The sequence below is a fragment of the Brassica oleracea genome, chromosome C7 (genome assembly GCF_000695525.1).
Source record: "Brassica oleracea var. oleracea cultivar TO1000 chromosome C7, BOL, whole genome shotgun sequence".
In the NCBI taxonomy this organism is placed as follows: Eukaryota; Viridiplantae; Streptophyta; class Magnoliopsida; order Brassicales; family Brassicaceae; genus Brassica; species Brassica oleracea.
The window spans coordinates 34,439,715-34,455,438 of NC_027754.1; the positions used below are offsets into that span (position 1 = coordinate 34,439,715).

General features: G+C 38.9%; 6 protein-coding genes across 9 annotated transcripts; 3 read left to right on the forward strand and 3 right to left on the reverse strand.

Annotated features, from left to right (window-relative positions):
* Positions 1-509: 509 nt before the first annotated feature.
* On the forward strand, positions 510-999 carry LOC106305197. Its single transcript, XM_013741568.1, has one exon. The coding sequence runs from the start codon at positions 575-577 to the stop codon at positions 878-880; it is 306 nt and encodes a 101-aa protein (XP_013597022.1). The 5' UTR covers positions 510-574; the 3' UTR covers positions 881-999.
* A 465-nt stretch (positions 1,000-1,464) lies between these two features.
* Positions 1,465-3,805, forward strand: LOC106306675 (indole-3-glycerol phosphate synthase, chloroplastic). Its single transcript, XM_013743380.1, has 10 exons — positions 1,465-1,678; positions 1,842-2,087; positions 2,162-2,338; positions 2,406-2,480; positions 2,552-2,596; positions 2,673-2,837; positions 2,930-3,008; positions 3,092-3,174; positions 3,265-3,333; positions 3,417-3,805. Exons 1-10 carry the CDS (start codon positions 1,550-1,552, stop codon positions 3,498-3,500), a joined length of 1,152 nt encoding a protein of 383 aa, XP_013598834.1. The 5' UTR covers positions 1,465-1,549; the 3' UTR covers positions 3,501-3,805.
* On the reverse strand, positions 3,590-6,756 carry LOC106306673 (acetyl-CoA acetyltransferase, cytosolic 1). 2 transcript variants are annotated; one of them, XR_001263172.1, is made up of 15 exons: positions 6,577-6,756; positions 6,420-6,460; positions 6,248-6,346; positions 5,997-6,170; positions 5,809-5,914; positions 5,601-5,739; positions 5,249-5,326; positions 5,105-5,170; positions 4,822-4,907; positions 4,595-4,694; positions 4,388-4,498; positions 4,263-4,304; positions 3,969-4,161; positions 3,765-3,865; positions 3,590-3,734 (listed from the first exon to the last, which is right to left on the reverse strand). XR_001263172.1 is itself a non-coding variant. In XM_013743378.1 (14 exons), exons 2-13 carry the CDS (start codon positions 6,451-6,453, stop codon positions 3,985-3,987), a joined length of 1,212 nt encoding a protein of 403 aa, XP_013598832.1. In that variant the 5' UTR covers positions 6,454-6,460; positions 6,577-6,756; the 3' UTR covers positions 3,690-3,865; positions 3,969-3,984. The 2 variants fall into 2 exon arrangements, 1 of the variants encoding a protein (XP_013598832.1); XM_013743378.1 differs by having other exon boundaries at positions 3,690-3,865.
* Positions 6,757-6,920: 164 nt separating this feature from the next.
* Positions 6,921-8,864, forward strand: LOC106306789 (RRP15-like protein). 2 transcript variants are annotated; one of them, XM_013743540.1, is made up of 9 exons: positions 6,921-7,437; positions 7,528-7,629; positions 7,734-7,815; positions 7,890-7,909; positions 7,996-8,056; positions 8,166-8,233; positions 8,427-8,534; positions 8,621-8,696; positions 8,735-8,864. In XM_013743540.1, exons 1-8 carry the CDS (start codon positions 6,991-6,993, stop codon positions 8,678-8,680), a joined length of 948 nt encoding a protein of 315 aa, XP_013598994.1. In that variant the 5' UTR covers positions 6,921-6,990; the 3' UTR covers positions 8,681-8,696; positions 8,735-8,864. The 2 variants fall into 2 exon arrangements, with proteins under 2 accessions (XP_013598994.1, XP_013598993.1); XM_013743539.1 differs by having other exon boundaries at positions 8,621-8,814.
* Positions 8,865-8,877: 13 nt separating this feature from the next.
* LOC106306788 (zinc finger protein CONSTANS-LIKE 10) lies at positions 8,878-11,396 on the reverse strand. Its single transcript, XM_013743538.1, has 5 exons — positions 11,210-11,396; positions 10,179-10,747; positions 9,841-9,999; positions 9,447-9,742; positions 8,878-9,357 (listed from the first exon to the last, which is right to left on the reverse strand). The coding sequence occupies exons 2-5, from the start codon at positions 10,671-10,673 to the stop codon at positions 9,228-9,230; spliced, it is 1,080 nt and encodes a 359-aa protein (XP_013598992.1). The 5' UTR covers positions 10,674-10,747; positions 11,210-11,396; the 3' UTR covers positions 8,878-9,227.
* Positions 11,397-12,637: 1,241 nt separating this feature from the next.
* On the reverse strand, positions 12,638-14,181 carry LOC106304810. Of its 2 annotated transcripts, XM_013741200.1 has the most exons (2): positions 14,105-14,158; positions 12,638-13,647 (listed from the first exon to the last, which is right to left on the reverse strand). In XM_013741200.1, exons 1-2 carry the CDS (start codon positions 14,105-14,107, stop codon positions 12,712-12,714), a joined length of 939 nt encoding a protein of 312 aa, XP_013596654.1. In that variant the 5' UTR covers positions 14,108-14,158; the 3' UTR covers positions 12,638-12,711. The 2 variants fall into 2 exon arrangements, with proteins under 2 accessions (XP_013596654.1, XP_013596653.1); XM_013741199.1 differs by having other exon boundaries at positions 12,638-14,181.
* Between the last annotated feature and the right edge of the window lie 1,543 nt (positions 14,182-15,724).

Sequence of the window (15,724 nt, forward strand, 5' to 3'; positions counted from 1 at the left end):
CCAGACGACTTCCAACATCTCAGACGACTCAGACGATTTACTAGGGCTATATTCGTAAAAATGACTTTTGTTTTTTTGTTTGGTCATAGGGGGCTGAGCTGTAATTTCACTAGGCTTTTAGGTTAGTTTTGCATTTGATTCAAGTTTGGGTATAAATTTGGGGTTAAAATCAAGTTGTGGGTTAGTTTTGGCAAAAACCCCTAAGATTTATTGGAATAACAAATCAATTTAAATAAGACAAGTAAAAGTAATCCAAATAATATATAGTAAATGACAATAACTAGAAGAGAAATACAATTTTGCAACAGTGTTGTGAACCTGAAAGAAAAATTCTTTGTAGAAGAAAAAGAGAAGGAAGAGAAATAATGAAAATACAATTTTGCAACAGTATTATCAAGAGGAATGAAATAAATAATAGGAACCACCAACGAAAAGAAACAAACTGTCGACCTTTATTTTGGGGATCATCGCAAGAGTGCCTAACTAACTACTACTATAAACCCGACCACTAACTACTATAAGATTCATATTCAGATACACAACTCTATAACTCATTTCAATTCTCTTATCAAAGATGTGGATCAACAAGTTTTTCTTCCTTCTTCCAATTGTATGCATGGCCGTGTTCAGTACAGCTCAAATGGTTCCTTCGCAACCTCCACCTCCACGGGACCCATCAGATTGTTTGTCATCGCTGGAAACTGTTCCGGACTGCATCCCAGAGATATTCCGATCGATAATAAGTGGACAGATCGGGAGTATTGGACACTCTTGCTGCCATGCCTTTTTGGGCATCAGTACCGAATGTGCCTCCCATGTGTTTGTCTTCGCTCCCTTCTTCCCTCCGACTCTAAGGGATCATTGTTCCCGACAACATTAGTGCCAAACTCCTTTGGAAGGGGTTTATTATTATTATCATTCTACATGTTCTAAGGCCATACATATTGTGATAACAAAAAGTGTTATGTTTATGCTTAATAAAAAAAACATCTTATTAGAGATAAATATTAAGTTCCATGAAAACACTCCGACAATCTTTATCCATATATATTTCTTGTTAGTAGAAGATAAAACTACTAAAGTGTTGATGGTTTGGTGATAGTAGAAGATATTAGTTTTTTGTGCTTCAAGCTCAAAGTATATTTGGCATAGAATATTATTCTTTAAATTCAACATTTTAAAAGCTGATTCGCTCCTATAAAAAAAACAAATACATAAAAATTTATAGGGAAATTAATAAAAACATGAACTAGTTTGGTTCCTCACAAAACCTCTGTTTCTCCTTTGGATTTGGCTGGTAACGTTTTAAATTTGTAATACCCATAAAAAAATGTGTTACTACTATCTTCTAAACAAAATATCTTCAACAAGTAACTTTCTTATTACCATATTACCCTCAAAGAGAATATCGGTCGCTGACTCAGCTCAAGTGGGACCCACTTATGTCTTTTGCAAAGTGATTATCCGCCGCACAAAAGTATCTCCTCCACTCTCCACATTCAAAGCAAGCATTTTGCCGGCGAAAGCATCGGAAGAAACCTCAGAAAAAATGGAAGGTCTTGTTTCCTTTCAGCCCTTCCCCTCATCCGTCATTCAACGGCGTTTCTCTACGGTTTACCTCCACAGGCTCACCAGATCCTCCTCCTCCTCCTCTTGTGCTCCTCTTCGTGCTCAACAGGTTTCCTTCTCTTCCCAATTTCACATCATCACGATCTTCTCATCTCTCTTGAAATCGTTTTGTAGCTTGTTGAACTTTGAAAACGTGATTGTTGAAGACCCTTTTGTAATTACATTGATAAAGTTAGCAGCTTTTTTTTTCTTTTGTTTCTCTCTGTTATTAGTCAGGAATCACGGGAGGTTCCGAAAGTGTTTCTTCGGCATTGGAGGGTAAAGTGAGTGAGCAAGAAGTGGTTATTTACCAGGATGAAGTAGTTGCTAGTCAAGGTATTAGGATAAGAAGACGACCACCTACTGGTCCTCCATTGCATTACGTTGGACCTTTTGAGTTCCGGCTCCAGAACGAGGGTAACACTCCTCGCAACATCTTGGAGGAGATCGTGTGGAACAAGGATAAAGAAGTTACTCTGGTATCTTCCTTTCTTTTATCTCCTTTTTATGCGTTGAGTTGGTCTGATTTAAAAGGTGGCCATGATGTTTACAGATGAAGGAGAAAAGGCCTCTCTATACTCTGAAGAAGGCTCTTGAAACTGTTCCTCCTCCTAGAGACTTCATTGGTGCTCTTAGATCTGCTCATCAAAGAACCGGCCTGCCTGGTTTAATAGCTGAGGTCAAGAAAGCTTCTCCAAGCAGAGGTATCCTCAGAGAGGATTTTGACCCTGTAAGAACTTCTCCTGAGTAAGTTTTGGGATTGAAAGGATTTTACTTATAAGGGCTTGACAACGTAGGTTGCAATTGCTCAAGCTTATGAAAAGGGTGGAGCAGCGTGTCTTAGTGTTTTGACAGATGAGAAATACTTCAAGGTAACACCGTTCAAGAAGATGTTCTTTGAGCTCAGCGTTATGTGACATTATTCTGTTTCCATATGATATAGGGAAGCTTTGAGAATCTGCAAGCTATAAGGGAAGCTGGCGTAAAGGTTCTGGCTCTCTCTGTACCTGTTCAGATGCGTTGTGACATGCAAAGTTCTAATGTCTTGTTGTTGAAAAATGCAGTGCCCTTTGCTTTGCAAAGAGTTCATCATAGAGGCATGGCAGATATACTATGGTAGAAGCAAGGGAGCAGATGCAGTTCTGTTAATCGCTTCTGTGTTACCTGACCTTGACATCAAATACATGATTAAGATTTGCAAAATACTTGGAATGGCTACTCTTGTGGAGGTTTTGAACTCCCTTCATATATGCCTCAATTAATACTTGTACCTCTTACTCTTCCTAATCCAGTTAATGTGTCTATGATCACTTGCGTCTAGGTTCATGACGAAAGGGAGATGGATCGTGTTCTAGCAATTGAAGGAGTTGAGCTCATTGGCATCAACAACCGCAACCTAGGTAAAATTTTGAACGAGACGTTCTTTAATAAAACTAGAGGTACAATCCTCTTCTTGATCTGTTTTACCACTCTTTTCTTTCAGAGGCGTTTGAGGTAGATATTGGTATCACAAAGAGGCTCCTGGAAGGAGAGCGTGGTGAATTGATCCGTCAGAAAGACATCCTCGTAAGCAATATTCACATCCCTTGTTTCACTTGTGCCTTGCAGTTGCAGTCTTACACACACATCTCACTCAACTTGTCTTTAACATGGTAGGTGGTTGGAGAATCAGGGTTATTCACTCCAGAAGACATTGCATTCGTACAAGAAGCCGGTGTCAAAGCAGTAAGCTTCCACAAACTTAATGGTTCAAGTTACTAATCATTCATCTGATCAGGTCCCTTATGGTTTACCTTTTCTTCTGTTAGGTTCTAGTCGGTGAATCACTTGTTAAACAAAGTGATCCGGGGCAGGGAATCAGCGCACTTTTTGGAAGAGATGTCTCAGGATGAGTTTTTGTGTAGAGAAACTTTTTGTATAGGGAAAAGCTTCATTGTTTTCTCCATTTAATGCCGCTCAAATGTGCAGAGACTTGTGCCTATACAGAATAACATATTTCCTTTGATACATATACTTTACAGAATCATTCGGACGTTTTTGATAAATTCTCAAACAGTACATCCTGGACAAAGCATTAACTATTGAGGAAAAATGGGTTCATAAATTAATAACTGAGGTCACCAAATACGAAACAGAAACCAAGTTCATATATAATTTAACAACATCAAACAACGATCACTCTCCTTTATTGAGAGACCAACTAATAGCCAACTTGAAGTGCAATAGTTGAAAGAGATACGTCGTCTAATCCACCACCCTGAAAAAAGTAAACACATGGGAGGAGTATCATGAGTTACCTGGATTCCTTTTCCGCATTCTCTTGTCTTCCATCGATGAACAATACTCAGAATGTGAGTTACCTGGATTCATAATGCATCAAACAAGTTCAAGAACAAGAGCAGAAGCACCTCCTCCTCCGTTGCACACTCCTCCCACACCGTACTTGCCGTTTCTATTCTTTAGTATCCCAAGCAATGTGATTAGAATACGAGCCCCACTGCACCCTAGAGGATGTCCTAAAGAGACAGCTCCTCCATTTACATTCACCTTCTCCTGTTAAAGACAAAAAAAGAACACAATCCATGTTTATGAAACCGCAGTAAGATGATTGAGAAGATGATGACATAAGAGACTCAATGATGCAAAAAACCAACCGGAGTAATCCCAAGTAGCTTTTGATTTGCGAGAGCCACAACCTGTGAAAGAAAGTCAGTTCAGTCAAAATTAGCATTTGCAAATATTCGTCTATTCTTTAGGGTAAGAAGACGGATTTTCTTACTGCAAATGCTTCATTGATCTCATAGTAATCGACTTGAGAAGATTCCAAACCAGCATGTGCAATAGCTTTCGGTATTGCAAGAGCAGGAGCAGTAGTGAAAAACTCCGGTTCCTTCATGGTTTTGGTTTTGGGTTTCACTTCGTGAATGGAATAAGACATCTAAAATATTGTATTTAAGACGGGAAGGCAATATTTAATAAGTAATACCTGAGCTGCATCACCATAACCTTTAACTTTTGCGAGTACTTTAAGTCCTAGCTGAAGCGCCTTCTCTCCACTCACTAAGACAAGTGCAGCTGCACCATCGCTGTTAAAGGGAGACAAACTTTAGTTAAGAAAAAGACAAGTAGCAAGTCTAACCAAAATCCATGTAAAAGATTACACAGATTCTCTAAAAGATGGACTATTATAATGTGGCCATCTAGGGAAAGAACCTTATGCTAGACGCATTTCCAGCTGTAACAGTGCCTCCATTGTCCTTGAAACTTGGACGGAGTTTCCTCAATTTTGCAGCATCAAACTGAGACATGAAGACACTAGTTTAGACATCTTCTTTTGGATTTTAATCTAACCATCAACTTATTTTGTGATGTGTAATGACTCATACATAAAAGATACCAATGCCTAAAATGTTATGCAACGGGTGAGTAAGGAGAAGGGAACATATGTTAGGGCATTACTGCATAATCAATATAGCTAAAAGGGAACATAAATCACCTTCCCAAGACCTTCGTCCTTGTCAACAATGGTTGATGGCCTACCTCTTCCTCCAGAAACTTCAACCTGTATGACCAATTTCCCGTTACTATATTCAGGATGTATATGTCATTAACAAAACACACAATATAAAAATATACTAACCGGGACGATTTCCCATGTGAAGGCGCCAGCTTCCTTGGCAGCAATACCACGTTCAAAACTCTGAACAGCGTAGTCATCCTGCATATAACATATTCATCAGTAGCGCAGACCTATCAACACTAGCTAATTGTTTTGAGTTCCGATAATAAATAAAACCTACTAACCATTTCTTATATTTTACTAGAGAGAGGCAAACTATCAACGTTAAGAATCAAGACATCAAGATCAAGAACTAAAGACAAGTGGAATTTACAGAGGGTCTATCTAGTATCTAACCAATAATAAGTCAACGGAGACAAATATTGAAAACCATCACGATTGTTAATTCAAGAAAACTGAAAGAACAACATACTTGTTGCTCTCTTGTTATCTGAAATTTCTCAGCGCATAACTCTGCACAGCTTCCCATCCCACAGTCATTATAGACATCCCATAGTCCATCCTTTAGCATTCCATCTACTAGAGAGTCATTACCAAACCGAGATCCTTTCCTACATAATTTTTTTTTGAATCAGAAACAAGTGAAAGATCAAACGATTGCAGAATCACATCATTATTACCTTGCTTCAGCCAAATATTTTGGTGTATTAGACATGCTTTCCATGCCACCCGCTACGACTACATCATTGATCCCCAATTGAATACTCTGAGCAGCAATCATTACGGCTGAAACCACCCGGACAAACATTGTCTCCCTTATCTTAAAAGCTTTAAAATACAAAAATAAAACAGAGGTTGACGTTCTCACCTTTCATGCCTGAAGCACAAACCTTGTTAACTGTGGTACAGATGACAGAGTTAGGGATTCCTGCACCTAAAGCAGCCTGACGAGCAGGAGCCTGACCCAAATTGGCGCTAAGAACATTGCCAAACACAACTTCTTGGACGAGAGACGGGTCAACATTTGCCCTCTTCAAAGCAGCTGAGAACAGTAAAAGCAAAATCAAAGTCAATAATAGAAGCTACACAACGACATGATCTGTTTTAAGGCAATCATACCTGCAATAGCTACGGATCCAAGCTTGGTGGCGGGCAAAGACGAGAGAGACCCGAGAAAGCCACCCATTGGAGTTCGTGCAACACCCACGATGCAAACATCTGTAACAACATTAGTTTATAAAAAACATTCTTACCCACCTCATGATGAATCAGAAAGAGAAGAGTGTGCTACCTCTGGGACTGACGGAATCTGCTGTATGAGCCATCCGAAATCTACAAAACGGCATCGAATTAAAGCTTTTAATCCGGTAAAGAGTTAACAAGGGAACCATAGTCAGATTCGATAAGATTTCACGAGAAATTGCAGAGAGATCAAAGGGATCGCTTACTTGATTCAACAATGCAACTGGAACAGAGAGAGAGAGTCCTATAAAAAAAGCAGAGTGTCTTCGTCGGTGAATAGCGAACGGTTACTAGTCTATGAAGAGCAAGACGACGATAACAATGAATAGCAACACGATAACTACGATGAAGAGCAACACGACGTCTATGTGATGTGATCTCTTTCAAAAAAAAAAAAAAGACATATTGACCCACAAAAATAATTAAAACATTATATTTATCCAATCAAACCCTTGTTTTTACAAATAATTATAAAACTAACCCACAACTTTAGTTATTTACAAAAGCATGATTCCCTTTTTTTTTTAAACTCAATTACAAAACCCTTTCTCTCTCCCAAACCCCTGTCTTGATAAAACTCCGCAGCGCCGCCGTCAAAAGACCAAATCTTTCGACGAAGAATGTCTACCGGAGAGGAAGCTCAGATAGAGAGAGGCACAAGAAAGAGGAGAGTCGGCGCAAAGAACGGCGGGAAGAAGAACAAAAAGTTCAAGACTTTACCTCCTTCCTCCTCCAACAGGTTCAAGCCTACAAAGAAGGACCAGAAGCTCTTCCAGCAGAGAAGGCGAGGCTACAACTCCGACGAAGACGAAGAAGAAGATGAATCCAAGAAGCCGCCGGAGGTAACCATTCGCGAGAAGATATTCACCGATGCTAACATGGGTCCCAACTACGACGAGGTTGAAGAGGAAGAAGATGGCTCGGACAGGGACGAGGGTTCCGATGGGGAGGATCACGGGGAGATTCAGACTGGGATCACGAGGTTTGGTAGTGAGGATGGATGTAATGCCTTTAGAATGGCTTTTAAGTCTATCATGAAGAAGACCAAAGGAGAAGAAGATGCTTTGGTGAGCTTTAATTAACATTAGTTTTCATATTCAGACAGGATAATTCATACTAAGTTGTAATGAAATATAGTGTTTGGGTTTGTGGAACAGGGTCCTGTTTTGTCAGCACATAAGAATCTTATAGCTCAGAAGCTAGCTGAAGAGGAAGCTGAGAAGAAGGCCAAGGGTCAGGCTAGGAAGGCGAAACATTTGGTATGCGCTTTGGTTGCATTCACATTCACTCGCTGTTTTTTTTTTTTTTTTTCACTTTACTGTGTGTGTTGAGTCAGTGATGATGAGTCGCTGAAACAATACAGGTTGCTGAGAAAGGACATGTTAAACCTGCAAACCATTTGGAATCCCATGAGAAGATTCTTATAGGTGTTGCCACTAAAGGAGGTATGGTTTCTTCAGTGAACTCTCTCTTTTTCATATTGTTTGGTACTGACTTTGTTTTCCTCCATGAACTCCAGTGGTGAAGCTTTTTAATGCAGTAAGTTGGTTTCTACTTCTTTTCCATTTGTTTAGTCTCTGAGAGAGTGATTCCTCTGATTCAAGACTTTGTTTTTCTTCAAACAGGTGAACAAGGCTCAACATGCTCAGAAGGGTTTGAATGCTTCAAGGTCAAAAGACTCTAAAGGTAGAGGCTTTAGATATTGATCTTTAGCATGAATCTTTCTGTGCTCCCTTGTCTTGTTTGTGGCTTCTAAATCTGTTTTTTTTTTCCTTTCTGTTGGAATATCCATCAGTGTTAAAGAAGCGAAGAAAAGAAGCATTCTTCTCGGAGTTAGGAAAAACATCGAGAACAGACTCCAAGGTTTGGCATAATCTTACATTATCTCTTACTCTCTCTTTTAATATGCTTTATCGTTATGAACGTATAAGCAAGTTATTGATCTGGCTTCTTTAGAGATATTAACGGAACCAATCACTTTCATTAGTGAGAGCTGTTAGAGCTATAAGTGTATTCTTGGTAATTTACTATTGAGATTCTGTGGGATGGGGTACAGGCTCAAAAAGCTTCAAATTCCAATGAAGACGAAGCTCCTGCGTGGGCTCCTCTACGTGATAATTACATGTTAGCAAACCCAAAGCTCAAGGACTGGGACAAGAAACAGGTACCATTCATTCTTATCCATGGTTCTGAAACCACCTTGCTTGCATACACTCTTTCCCTGAGACTTAGTAATTTTATTGTCTACAGGAAACAAACGAGGGAGATGATTTTGCCGCAATGTCAGGAGATGAAAGTTATGAAGACTAAGCTACCACTTTGTAGTACGACCAGAGCTTTTGTTTGATCAATATGAATGAATGCAGTTACGTATTTTGATAGTGCAAAAGGAACTTGAAACCAAGATAATGCAATACAAAGATTTAACAAAAACAGTTATGATTCTTGTGGCTGGCTTTGGAAAAATTCACTTCTAATACATAAATATAGAACATGGTCTCTAATCATGTATGGCCTCTCTGGTACGCTCTAAATCTCGTACATGATTGAAAAATAGTGCACACAGAATAGGAAAACAAATACAGATTTACATACAAACAATAAGTATACATTGATGGTCTTGCCACGGCTACAATATAACAAAATTTTATGGATCCTGCTCCTCTGTTGAAAAGCTTCATTGTCTAGTCATATGCTTAAGAAACAGTGACTTTATGCAAAAAAGAGGCAGACGCATGAGCCCCTTCTAAAGCAAGAATGAACTTGAGGGCCAATCTTGAAACTGCTCTTTAGTTTACATCTCTTTATCTAACATCACTTTGTGGGTTCTTCATTGTTTTGGGGTTTTGTGGAAACCTCAGTAGCTTCTTGTTGGGCTCAAAGGGTCGTAATCATAAGCTTCACCTGACTTGACAAACCGTCCCTTCACACGCCGTCTCACATCAGCTCTTTCTTTCCTAGAGACATACCTCACTCGCTTGTCAAACCTATTTTACACAAAACAATATTAGCAATGATGATAACATTCAAAGATGGTGAATGAAAACTCATTTCCAAGTTGGGTTTAAACACTTACTTGCGAGCCTTCTTCTTTTCTTTGTAACGTATAACAGCGTTGTTACGTGTTGTTGCACTAATCTCCTGCGCTGTTGGAGGGCACCATAGTGGTGTCTCCTTCGAAAGCTGCTGCATCGATGACACCCCACAGTCTTGAAAATCACCAGCGTTATTACCTTCTCCAGTGGCACCAGAGAAGGATATATTCGAATGAGCTGGCTGCGATGTGAAACAGATTATTGGCTCGGTTCTACAAGTCATGAACGAGTCTCCAGATGCAGCATTGCTTTCTGCTGGCTGCTGCATTGTCTTTCCCTGAATTAAGAAAAAAAATACAGAGAGAGAGAGAGAGTGTAAGAACCATAAAAATACATCCTTCATGTTAGTGAATACTAGTCTTATAGAGAAAGAACCTCATGTTTCTCGAAAAGACTTTCGATTCCACCATGTTCAAAGAGATCTTTTGAAGAATTGTAAGCAGTACCAAAGAGCTCATCATACTTCTCAAAAGCCAAGTCCATTTCATCCATAATAAGATTCCCACAAAAGTCGTCCTCAGATACTCCAAGACCCTGCAACAACCAAAAACAAGAACAACATTTAGACGCCAGTTGCTTTCAAGACGCTACCCAGTTCGAATGACCGCTGGGACGAAACTAATATTGCATGTTGTGGTTTCGGGTCTAGAGACCGAACCTCAGGGTATTCAAAAAAAAAAAAAAACCAATATGAAGAAAATCAAGTACATTACCTTAGCTAATGTGGACTTTTCTTGTGCAGCAGAGCTAGTTCCAGGCTGATCTACATTAGCATCATGTCCACCTGATCTCTTTTCTCCTGTGCCTTCATCTATAGTCATCAGCCCCATCCCTTGCTCACAAGCAGACTGTCCACCTTTAGAGAAATCCAAATCCAAATCCAAACAGAAAGACCATATAGAGGCAAGCTCCTCACTCGAAGGACAACCAGAGTAGCAGTTAATGGTTTGCTTCTTATGATGCGAATTAGTAGCTCCGTTGTGGCCTAACCAGTCACAGTTTTGACAGAGGGAAACCCTCTCGTCGGTGCACCGAACAGAGGCTGGCTGTGCATTGCAACGCTCGCATATCAGAGTTCTTGAATGACGTTTGGATAAAGCGTTAGCGGAGTGAACGTTACGGTCGCAGGACAGGCATAGACACGCTGCATCGGAGCGGCAATGGACCATTGATCTTTGTTCACCGCAGAAGTCACACATGTAACCCATTTTTTTAAAGAAAAACTGAACCAATCTGATTGTTTGGCTCAACTGTAACGCTAGAGAAGGTAAAGCTCCTTTCACTGACCAAAATATTAAACCGTGTTTGTTAGTTAGCGGTTACCACAATACAGTATATAACTAATAGCTTCTTGACTTAGATAAGTCTTTTGATATTAAAGGAGAAAAGGTTGAAACTTGGTGGTATCAAAAGCAAGTCCAGAAATAAAAGAAGATCCAAACTTTTGAACATTTCTTTATTAAAGGTTGTAATAATATCTATAAACGAACTATGTATAAGACTGCTTGAAAGCAAAACTAGAGAGCAGAGCAAACAGTAAAGTCAGAGAAAGATTAGTTCAAAGTTTCAAATTTACAGATCAACGCCAGTGAACACTCTAATTACACAAAAATCCTCAATCTTGCAATCCATCAAAAGAGGAAACGTATCTAGAAAGAGAACCATAAAGAAGAGCCACATAGATCCATTTCGACAACCCTCACTTGAATAAGAACACAAGGGTTTAGAGATAAAAGGAACTCACGTATGATAGAGACTGTCTCTAGTATCTTCAGAAGCAGAAACAACAAATGTTTTCAATAGAAATGAGCTTCAGAAGAGAAGAGAAGAGATGAGAAGGTTTTGGTCTGCGTGTGGAAAAGAGTAAAGAGAGAGATGGGATTGGAGAGATACACAAATGGGTGAGTTGTCCTCAAAGGGACATGTAGTCATGTGACATAAGATAGAACTTATTACAAAAAAATTAGGGGAAAAAGTGCAAAAGGTCTCATTTTTCAAGGACCCCACAGATATTTTAGGAGTGTTTTCTCACGCGCTCGCGCATAAGAAAATATCTATACTCGCGGTAACGAGTGTACACGTGAACCTTTTTATTGCGCTTTCTCGATCCTGCCCCTTTTAGATGTACTTTACGCCCTCATTACAACATTATTGGCTTTGACTCCCCCTAAAATATCTCATTCTGTTCTGTCTCTTTTTTTATTTGTGCGTTTCACACTCACCCACATGAACAAAATATCTTTGGCCTACTAAAAGAGGAGATATTTTTAGTTTTCTAGGTGAAAAAGAAAGGAAGACCCAAATAATATCTGCCAAGTTAGATACGTCTGTCTTCACAAAAATATATATACATTTCATCATGTAATCTGCAACTCTGACACGCAGCCAGTATCTACTTTTTTAATGATTCATCTGCTCTTTCCCTTTTTACCAATAAGATTAGTGAAATACTCTAGCTTCAAAAATTATTTTATATAATTAACGATAATGACAACAATGATGGTATGAATTTGATTATGAAACAATTGGTTGGTCAATTCTAGTTAACTTAACTCCATTGCCGATAGAAATTATGAAACAATCGGAGTATGTTATTATTGCTGCAATGCCATTCTAAGAGAGTCGCTATCTAACTATTTATCCGTTTGGGCCTTGATTTAGCAGTCACGTTAAGTTGTCTGGCAAACAAAAAAAAAAGACTATATGCCAAATTTCCAATTGTGACAATGAAGGGATTTAATTTGTTTTGACTAGGCTACATTTGAAAGATTTAAGTTTAACTTACATCTTTGACAAAGAAAAGTTCAACTTAAATCATGTTAATGCAACTACCAGATCATGTGTATAAGTATATGAGACTTTAATTCACCAGCTGTGCATACATGAAATAATCTCTAAACTGGATGGAATGGTTAACTTTGCCTTCCTTTATATTTCAAACTTAACCAGTAGTCTTTGTAGAAAAATCAATTTTGTTATTAAGGATTCGATTGGTGACAATCGAACCACCGCAGTTAATAGTAACCGCACTGCAAGTTTTTTTGCATGTCACCATTAGGACTCTAAGGATCTAATTTCTCTATCTCCAAAGATGGTTAGCTAATTATCCAATTTTTTACTAACCATGGTAATTAGTCTGGATTTCAACATGAAATCTCCCCCGGCCCGGTGGTCAAATAAATTATAGAAAAAGAGATTCAAAGAGAATAAAACACTATAAAGTTTCTATGGTGTATTAACATTTTATTACTCAAGTTTCCAAGCATAAAGAAACAAACAGAACTCATGCAATTGCCCATAACCACTAGATGCCGAATTGTACCGACTCAAAGGACTACTCCCTCCTCCACTATCCCCATCCTCCGCATCGCTAAAGTACTCATCTACCATCATCGCTCCAACCGGCACCGGCTTAAACAAAAACAGCCCCGAGCTCGCCGTCGATTCCGAACTCCCAAACAACCAATCATGCACATCGTAGTACACCATCACCGGAGTTCTATCCACCAACACCATCACATTTCCTCTAAACTTCCACTGCAGATTCTTCACGTGCACCAACACGATCCCATCCACGCTTATCCACATCTCTTGATCTTTCTCATCGTTCGAGCTCTCCACCACCACTTCATGTTCCTTTCTCTGCTCGTCGAATCTCGCTCTTGTCGAAAACGTTTTCTTCCCGAAAATGCTCTCTTTCTTGAAATATATAAACCCCTCGACCAGCGCGGGTCTTGACTTCGTCCTTTTGTAAGCTTTATGTTTTAAGTCTCCCAACAACAAAATAACCTCTTCATCGGAGACTATTGCCACGTAATAGTCTGAGACCGGCTCGGGGCTACCGTTTCCTGACAACTTCGCCGACCTTAGATCCCAAAAGACCTCCACAAAGTTTCCTTCCACGTCGAATGATTTTGATCCTCTTTTGCTCCAGAACTGCCACGGCTTGACGAGATCGATCTTGCAGCAGTAGTTCATGTCGTTGTCTAGGCTCGAGACCATGACGGTGAGGGAATGGTTCATGAGATTCTTGGACCATAAAACGGTGACGTTACGGAAGAAGCCCGCCACGTGAGCTTGGTAGCCGCACGTGACTGTGCTGTGAGGCGTGGGGGTCGCAGCGGACTTTAGTTGTGCCACGGTCTTTGTGGTGTCTGTTATTTTAGCTGCGAATGCGGCCGGCTGGGTTCCCATAGATGGGATACGAAACGATAACATCTTTATTAGGATCAGAACCTAATATCCTTTAAAAAAATTGTAACAAAGACTTTGCTCTCAACATGCAGCAGCAAGATTCTTGAGAAACTGCATCAGAGTTTGGCTAAAAATGGCGATAATTGTTAATGTTTTTTTCTCTATATGATTTGTTCTGTTGACAAACGATTCAGTTTGTTTGTTTCAGCTGAGAATAGACAGTTTTTTGGTTCGGGTTTTGGCAAAAGAAAGAGCAAAAAGAGAGAGGATGAAAGATTTGAGAGGTTATTTGATCGATGGAACACCGATGAAGAAGGAGTCTATATTTGGCAATGTTAATATTGGCAAAGTCACTTGTCAACAAAATATTGGCAAAGTAGATAAAAATGGCTTTGTGAAAAAATGACTTTATGAAGTTCAAACAAAGTGTGTGTGAGAAGCATACCATCTATAGAAATCTTTCCAATAAATGAACCCTTTATTTAGCTCATCAAACCTCCACGGATGGCGAAGAGAGATTCACATATTCTTCTTGTAACAATAGATTCATAGATTTGATCTTGAGACACGTTATCACTAGGGTCGACGTGCTATTTCCCCACGAGAACTATGATATAGCACCCAATCTTTCTGAAACTATTGCCTCTATCTATACGTCCCCAAGACTAAAGTTTTATAGCTATTTCCCCCCGAGTTCATAGTTTGAGACCTATTTACCCACAATGATCGAATTAGACGGTTTAATATTGGTTTACTGTTTTACCTGAGGCTAAACCGATTAAAATTGATAGTTAACCAAATAAGATTGATTTAAACCCGATTTGAGACCCAAACACATTAGAGAAAAAGTGATCCAAACCCAATCCCGGTATTCCATCGAAACCCTTAATTAAAAAAAATTCCTCACTTTGTTGAGACCTAGAAAACAAAATATCATTCGATTTATCAATGGAGACAATCTCTGGAGCTTTACAAAACGTGGAGGGTCCAATCGTGGAAGATGAGTTCGACGAAGAAGCTGCGGAGAGAGAGACAAATTTGAAACCGAACAACTAGTTGATAACTTTGTGAACGAACCTTCAATTTGACATGATGAGGTTCCAGAAAATGAATTTAGGCTTCTTATTTTAGTCAGAGAATTAGAGATTTTTGTGTTTTGGGTTTAGGAACATATGCAAGGGTTGGGTTGGTTTTTGTTTTTGCTCGGATATTACTTTTGGTCGGGTAAATCTTTGGTCGGGTAAAACAATAAACCGATATTAAACAGTCTAATTCGATCAATGTGGGAAAATAGGTCTCGAACTATGAACTCAGAGGGAAATAGCTATAAAACTTTAGTCGCGGGGACATGTATATAGAGACAATAGTTTTGGAGATATTTGGTGTTATATCATAGTTCTCTTGGGAAAATAGCTAGTAGACCCTTACTATGATAAAGTTGAGAATAGAAACAAAACATGTCTAAAGAGAATTATTTATTAATTTTTCATCAGAAGTAGAAGTAGAATGAAAAATACACAAACTTATATATACACTGAATCAAACCAATTTATCAAATTATCATAGAATAGTACATTAGATAATAAAAAGTCGTATTCTTTTAAATCTTTTAAAATAATTTTTAATCCGTCACAACTTCTATAAGGGTTGATCTTTAGCTCTCAATATGTGCACATTATGTCGTAACATTACATTATTGTTGAACCATAAAAGAGAAAGTCGTCGCCACCAGATCTGACCATCCTTGAAAGTCGTATTGCCGATCAAAACATATAAATACACTAAGAGTTAGATTGCAACCGATTAGACTCACAATTTATGGTGTAGTTTGAGCTCACAAATCCATCATAAATATCTGACGTGTATAAGAATTAGATTGCAACCAATTTGCAAGAAACTTTCTTCTATTTTCCATATGCAACTATCACGTGGCAACAATTTAAACTAGGTCACTTGTTATATGGCATGTCGATTGTATAATCGAAATTTGGAAAACTTTAAAAGTCAGAAAGTTGGTTCTAAGGTTGAGAGCTTACGCAATGCAAGGCAATCAATCATCCAAGAC

Bases quoted from the DNA above. Each gene is read 5' to 3' on its own strand.
- LOC106306673 (XM_013743378.1), bottom strand. From the start codon at position 6,453: ATGGCTCATACAGCAGATTCCGTCAGTCCCAGAG. The intron at 5,740-5,808 runs GTAATAATGATG...AAAATTATGTAG, and splicing joins AAATATTTGGCTGAAGCAAG to GAAAGGATCTCGGTTTGGTA. The intron at 4,305-4,387 runs GTAAGAAAATCC...TTTCTTTCACAG, and splicing joins AGATCAATGAAGCATTTGCA to GTTGTGGCTCTCGCAAATCA.
- LOC106306789 (XM_013743540.1), top strand. From the start codon at position 6,991: ATGTCTACCGGAGAGGAAGCTCAGATAGAGAGAGGCACAAGAAAGAGG. The intron at 7,438-7,527 runs GTGAGCTTTAAT...TTTGTGGAACAG, and splicing joins AAGGAGAAGAAGATGCTTTG to GGTCCTGTTTTGTCAGCACA. The intron at 8,057-8,165 runs GTAGAGGCTTTA...AATATCCATCAG, and splicing joins AAGGTCAAAAGACTCTAAAG to TGTTAAAGAAGCGAAGAAAA.
- LOC106306675 (XM_013743380.1), top strand. From the start codon at position 1,550: ATGGAAGGTCTTGTTTCCTTTCAGCCCTTCCCCTCATCCGTCATTCAA. The intron at 1,679-1,841 runs GTTTCCTTCTCT...CTCTGTTATTAG, and splicing joins CTCCTCTTCGTGCTCAACAG to TCAGGAATCACGGGAGGTTC. The intron at 2,597-2,672 runs GTTCTGGCTCTC...TGAAAAATGCAG, and splicing joins TAAGGGAAGCTGGCGTAAAG to TGCCCTTTGCTTTGCAAAGA.
- LOC106306788 (XM_013743538.1), bottom strand. From the start codon at position 10,673: ATGGGTTACATGTGTGACTTCTGCGGTGAACAAAGATCAATGGTCCAT. The intron at 9,743-9,840 runs GTTCTTTCTCTA...TTCTTAATTCAG, and splicing joins GTCTTTTCGAGAAACATGAG to GGAAAGACAATGCAGCAGCC. The intron at 9,358-9,446 runs GTAAGTGTTTAA...TGTGTAAAATAG, and splicing joins GAAAAGAAGAAGGCTCGCAA to GTTTGACAAGCGAGTGAGGT.
- LOC106305197 (XM_013741568.1), top strand. From the start codon at position 575: ATGTGGATCAACAAGTTTTTCTTCCTTCTTCCAATTGTATGCATGGCC.
- LOC106304810 (XM_013741199.1), bottom strand. From the start codon at position 13,683: ATGTTATCGTTTCGTATCCCATCTATGGGAACCCAGCCGGCCGCATTC.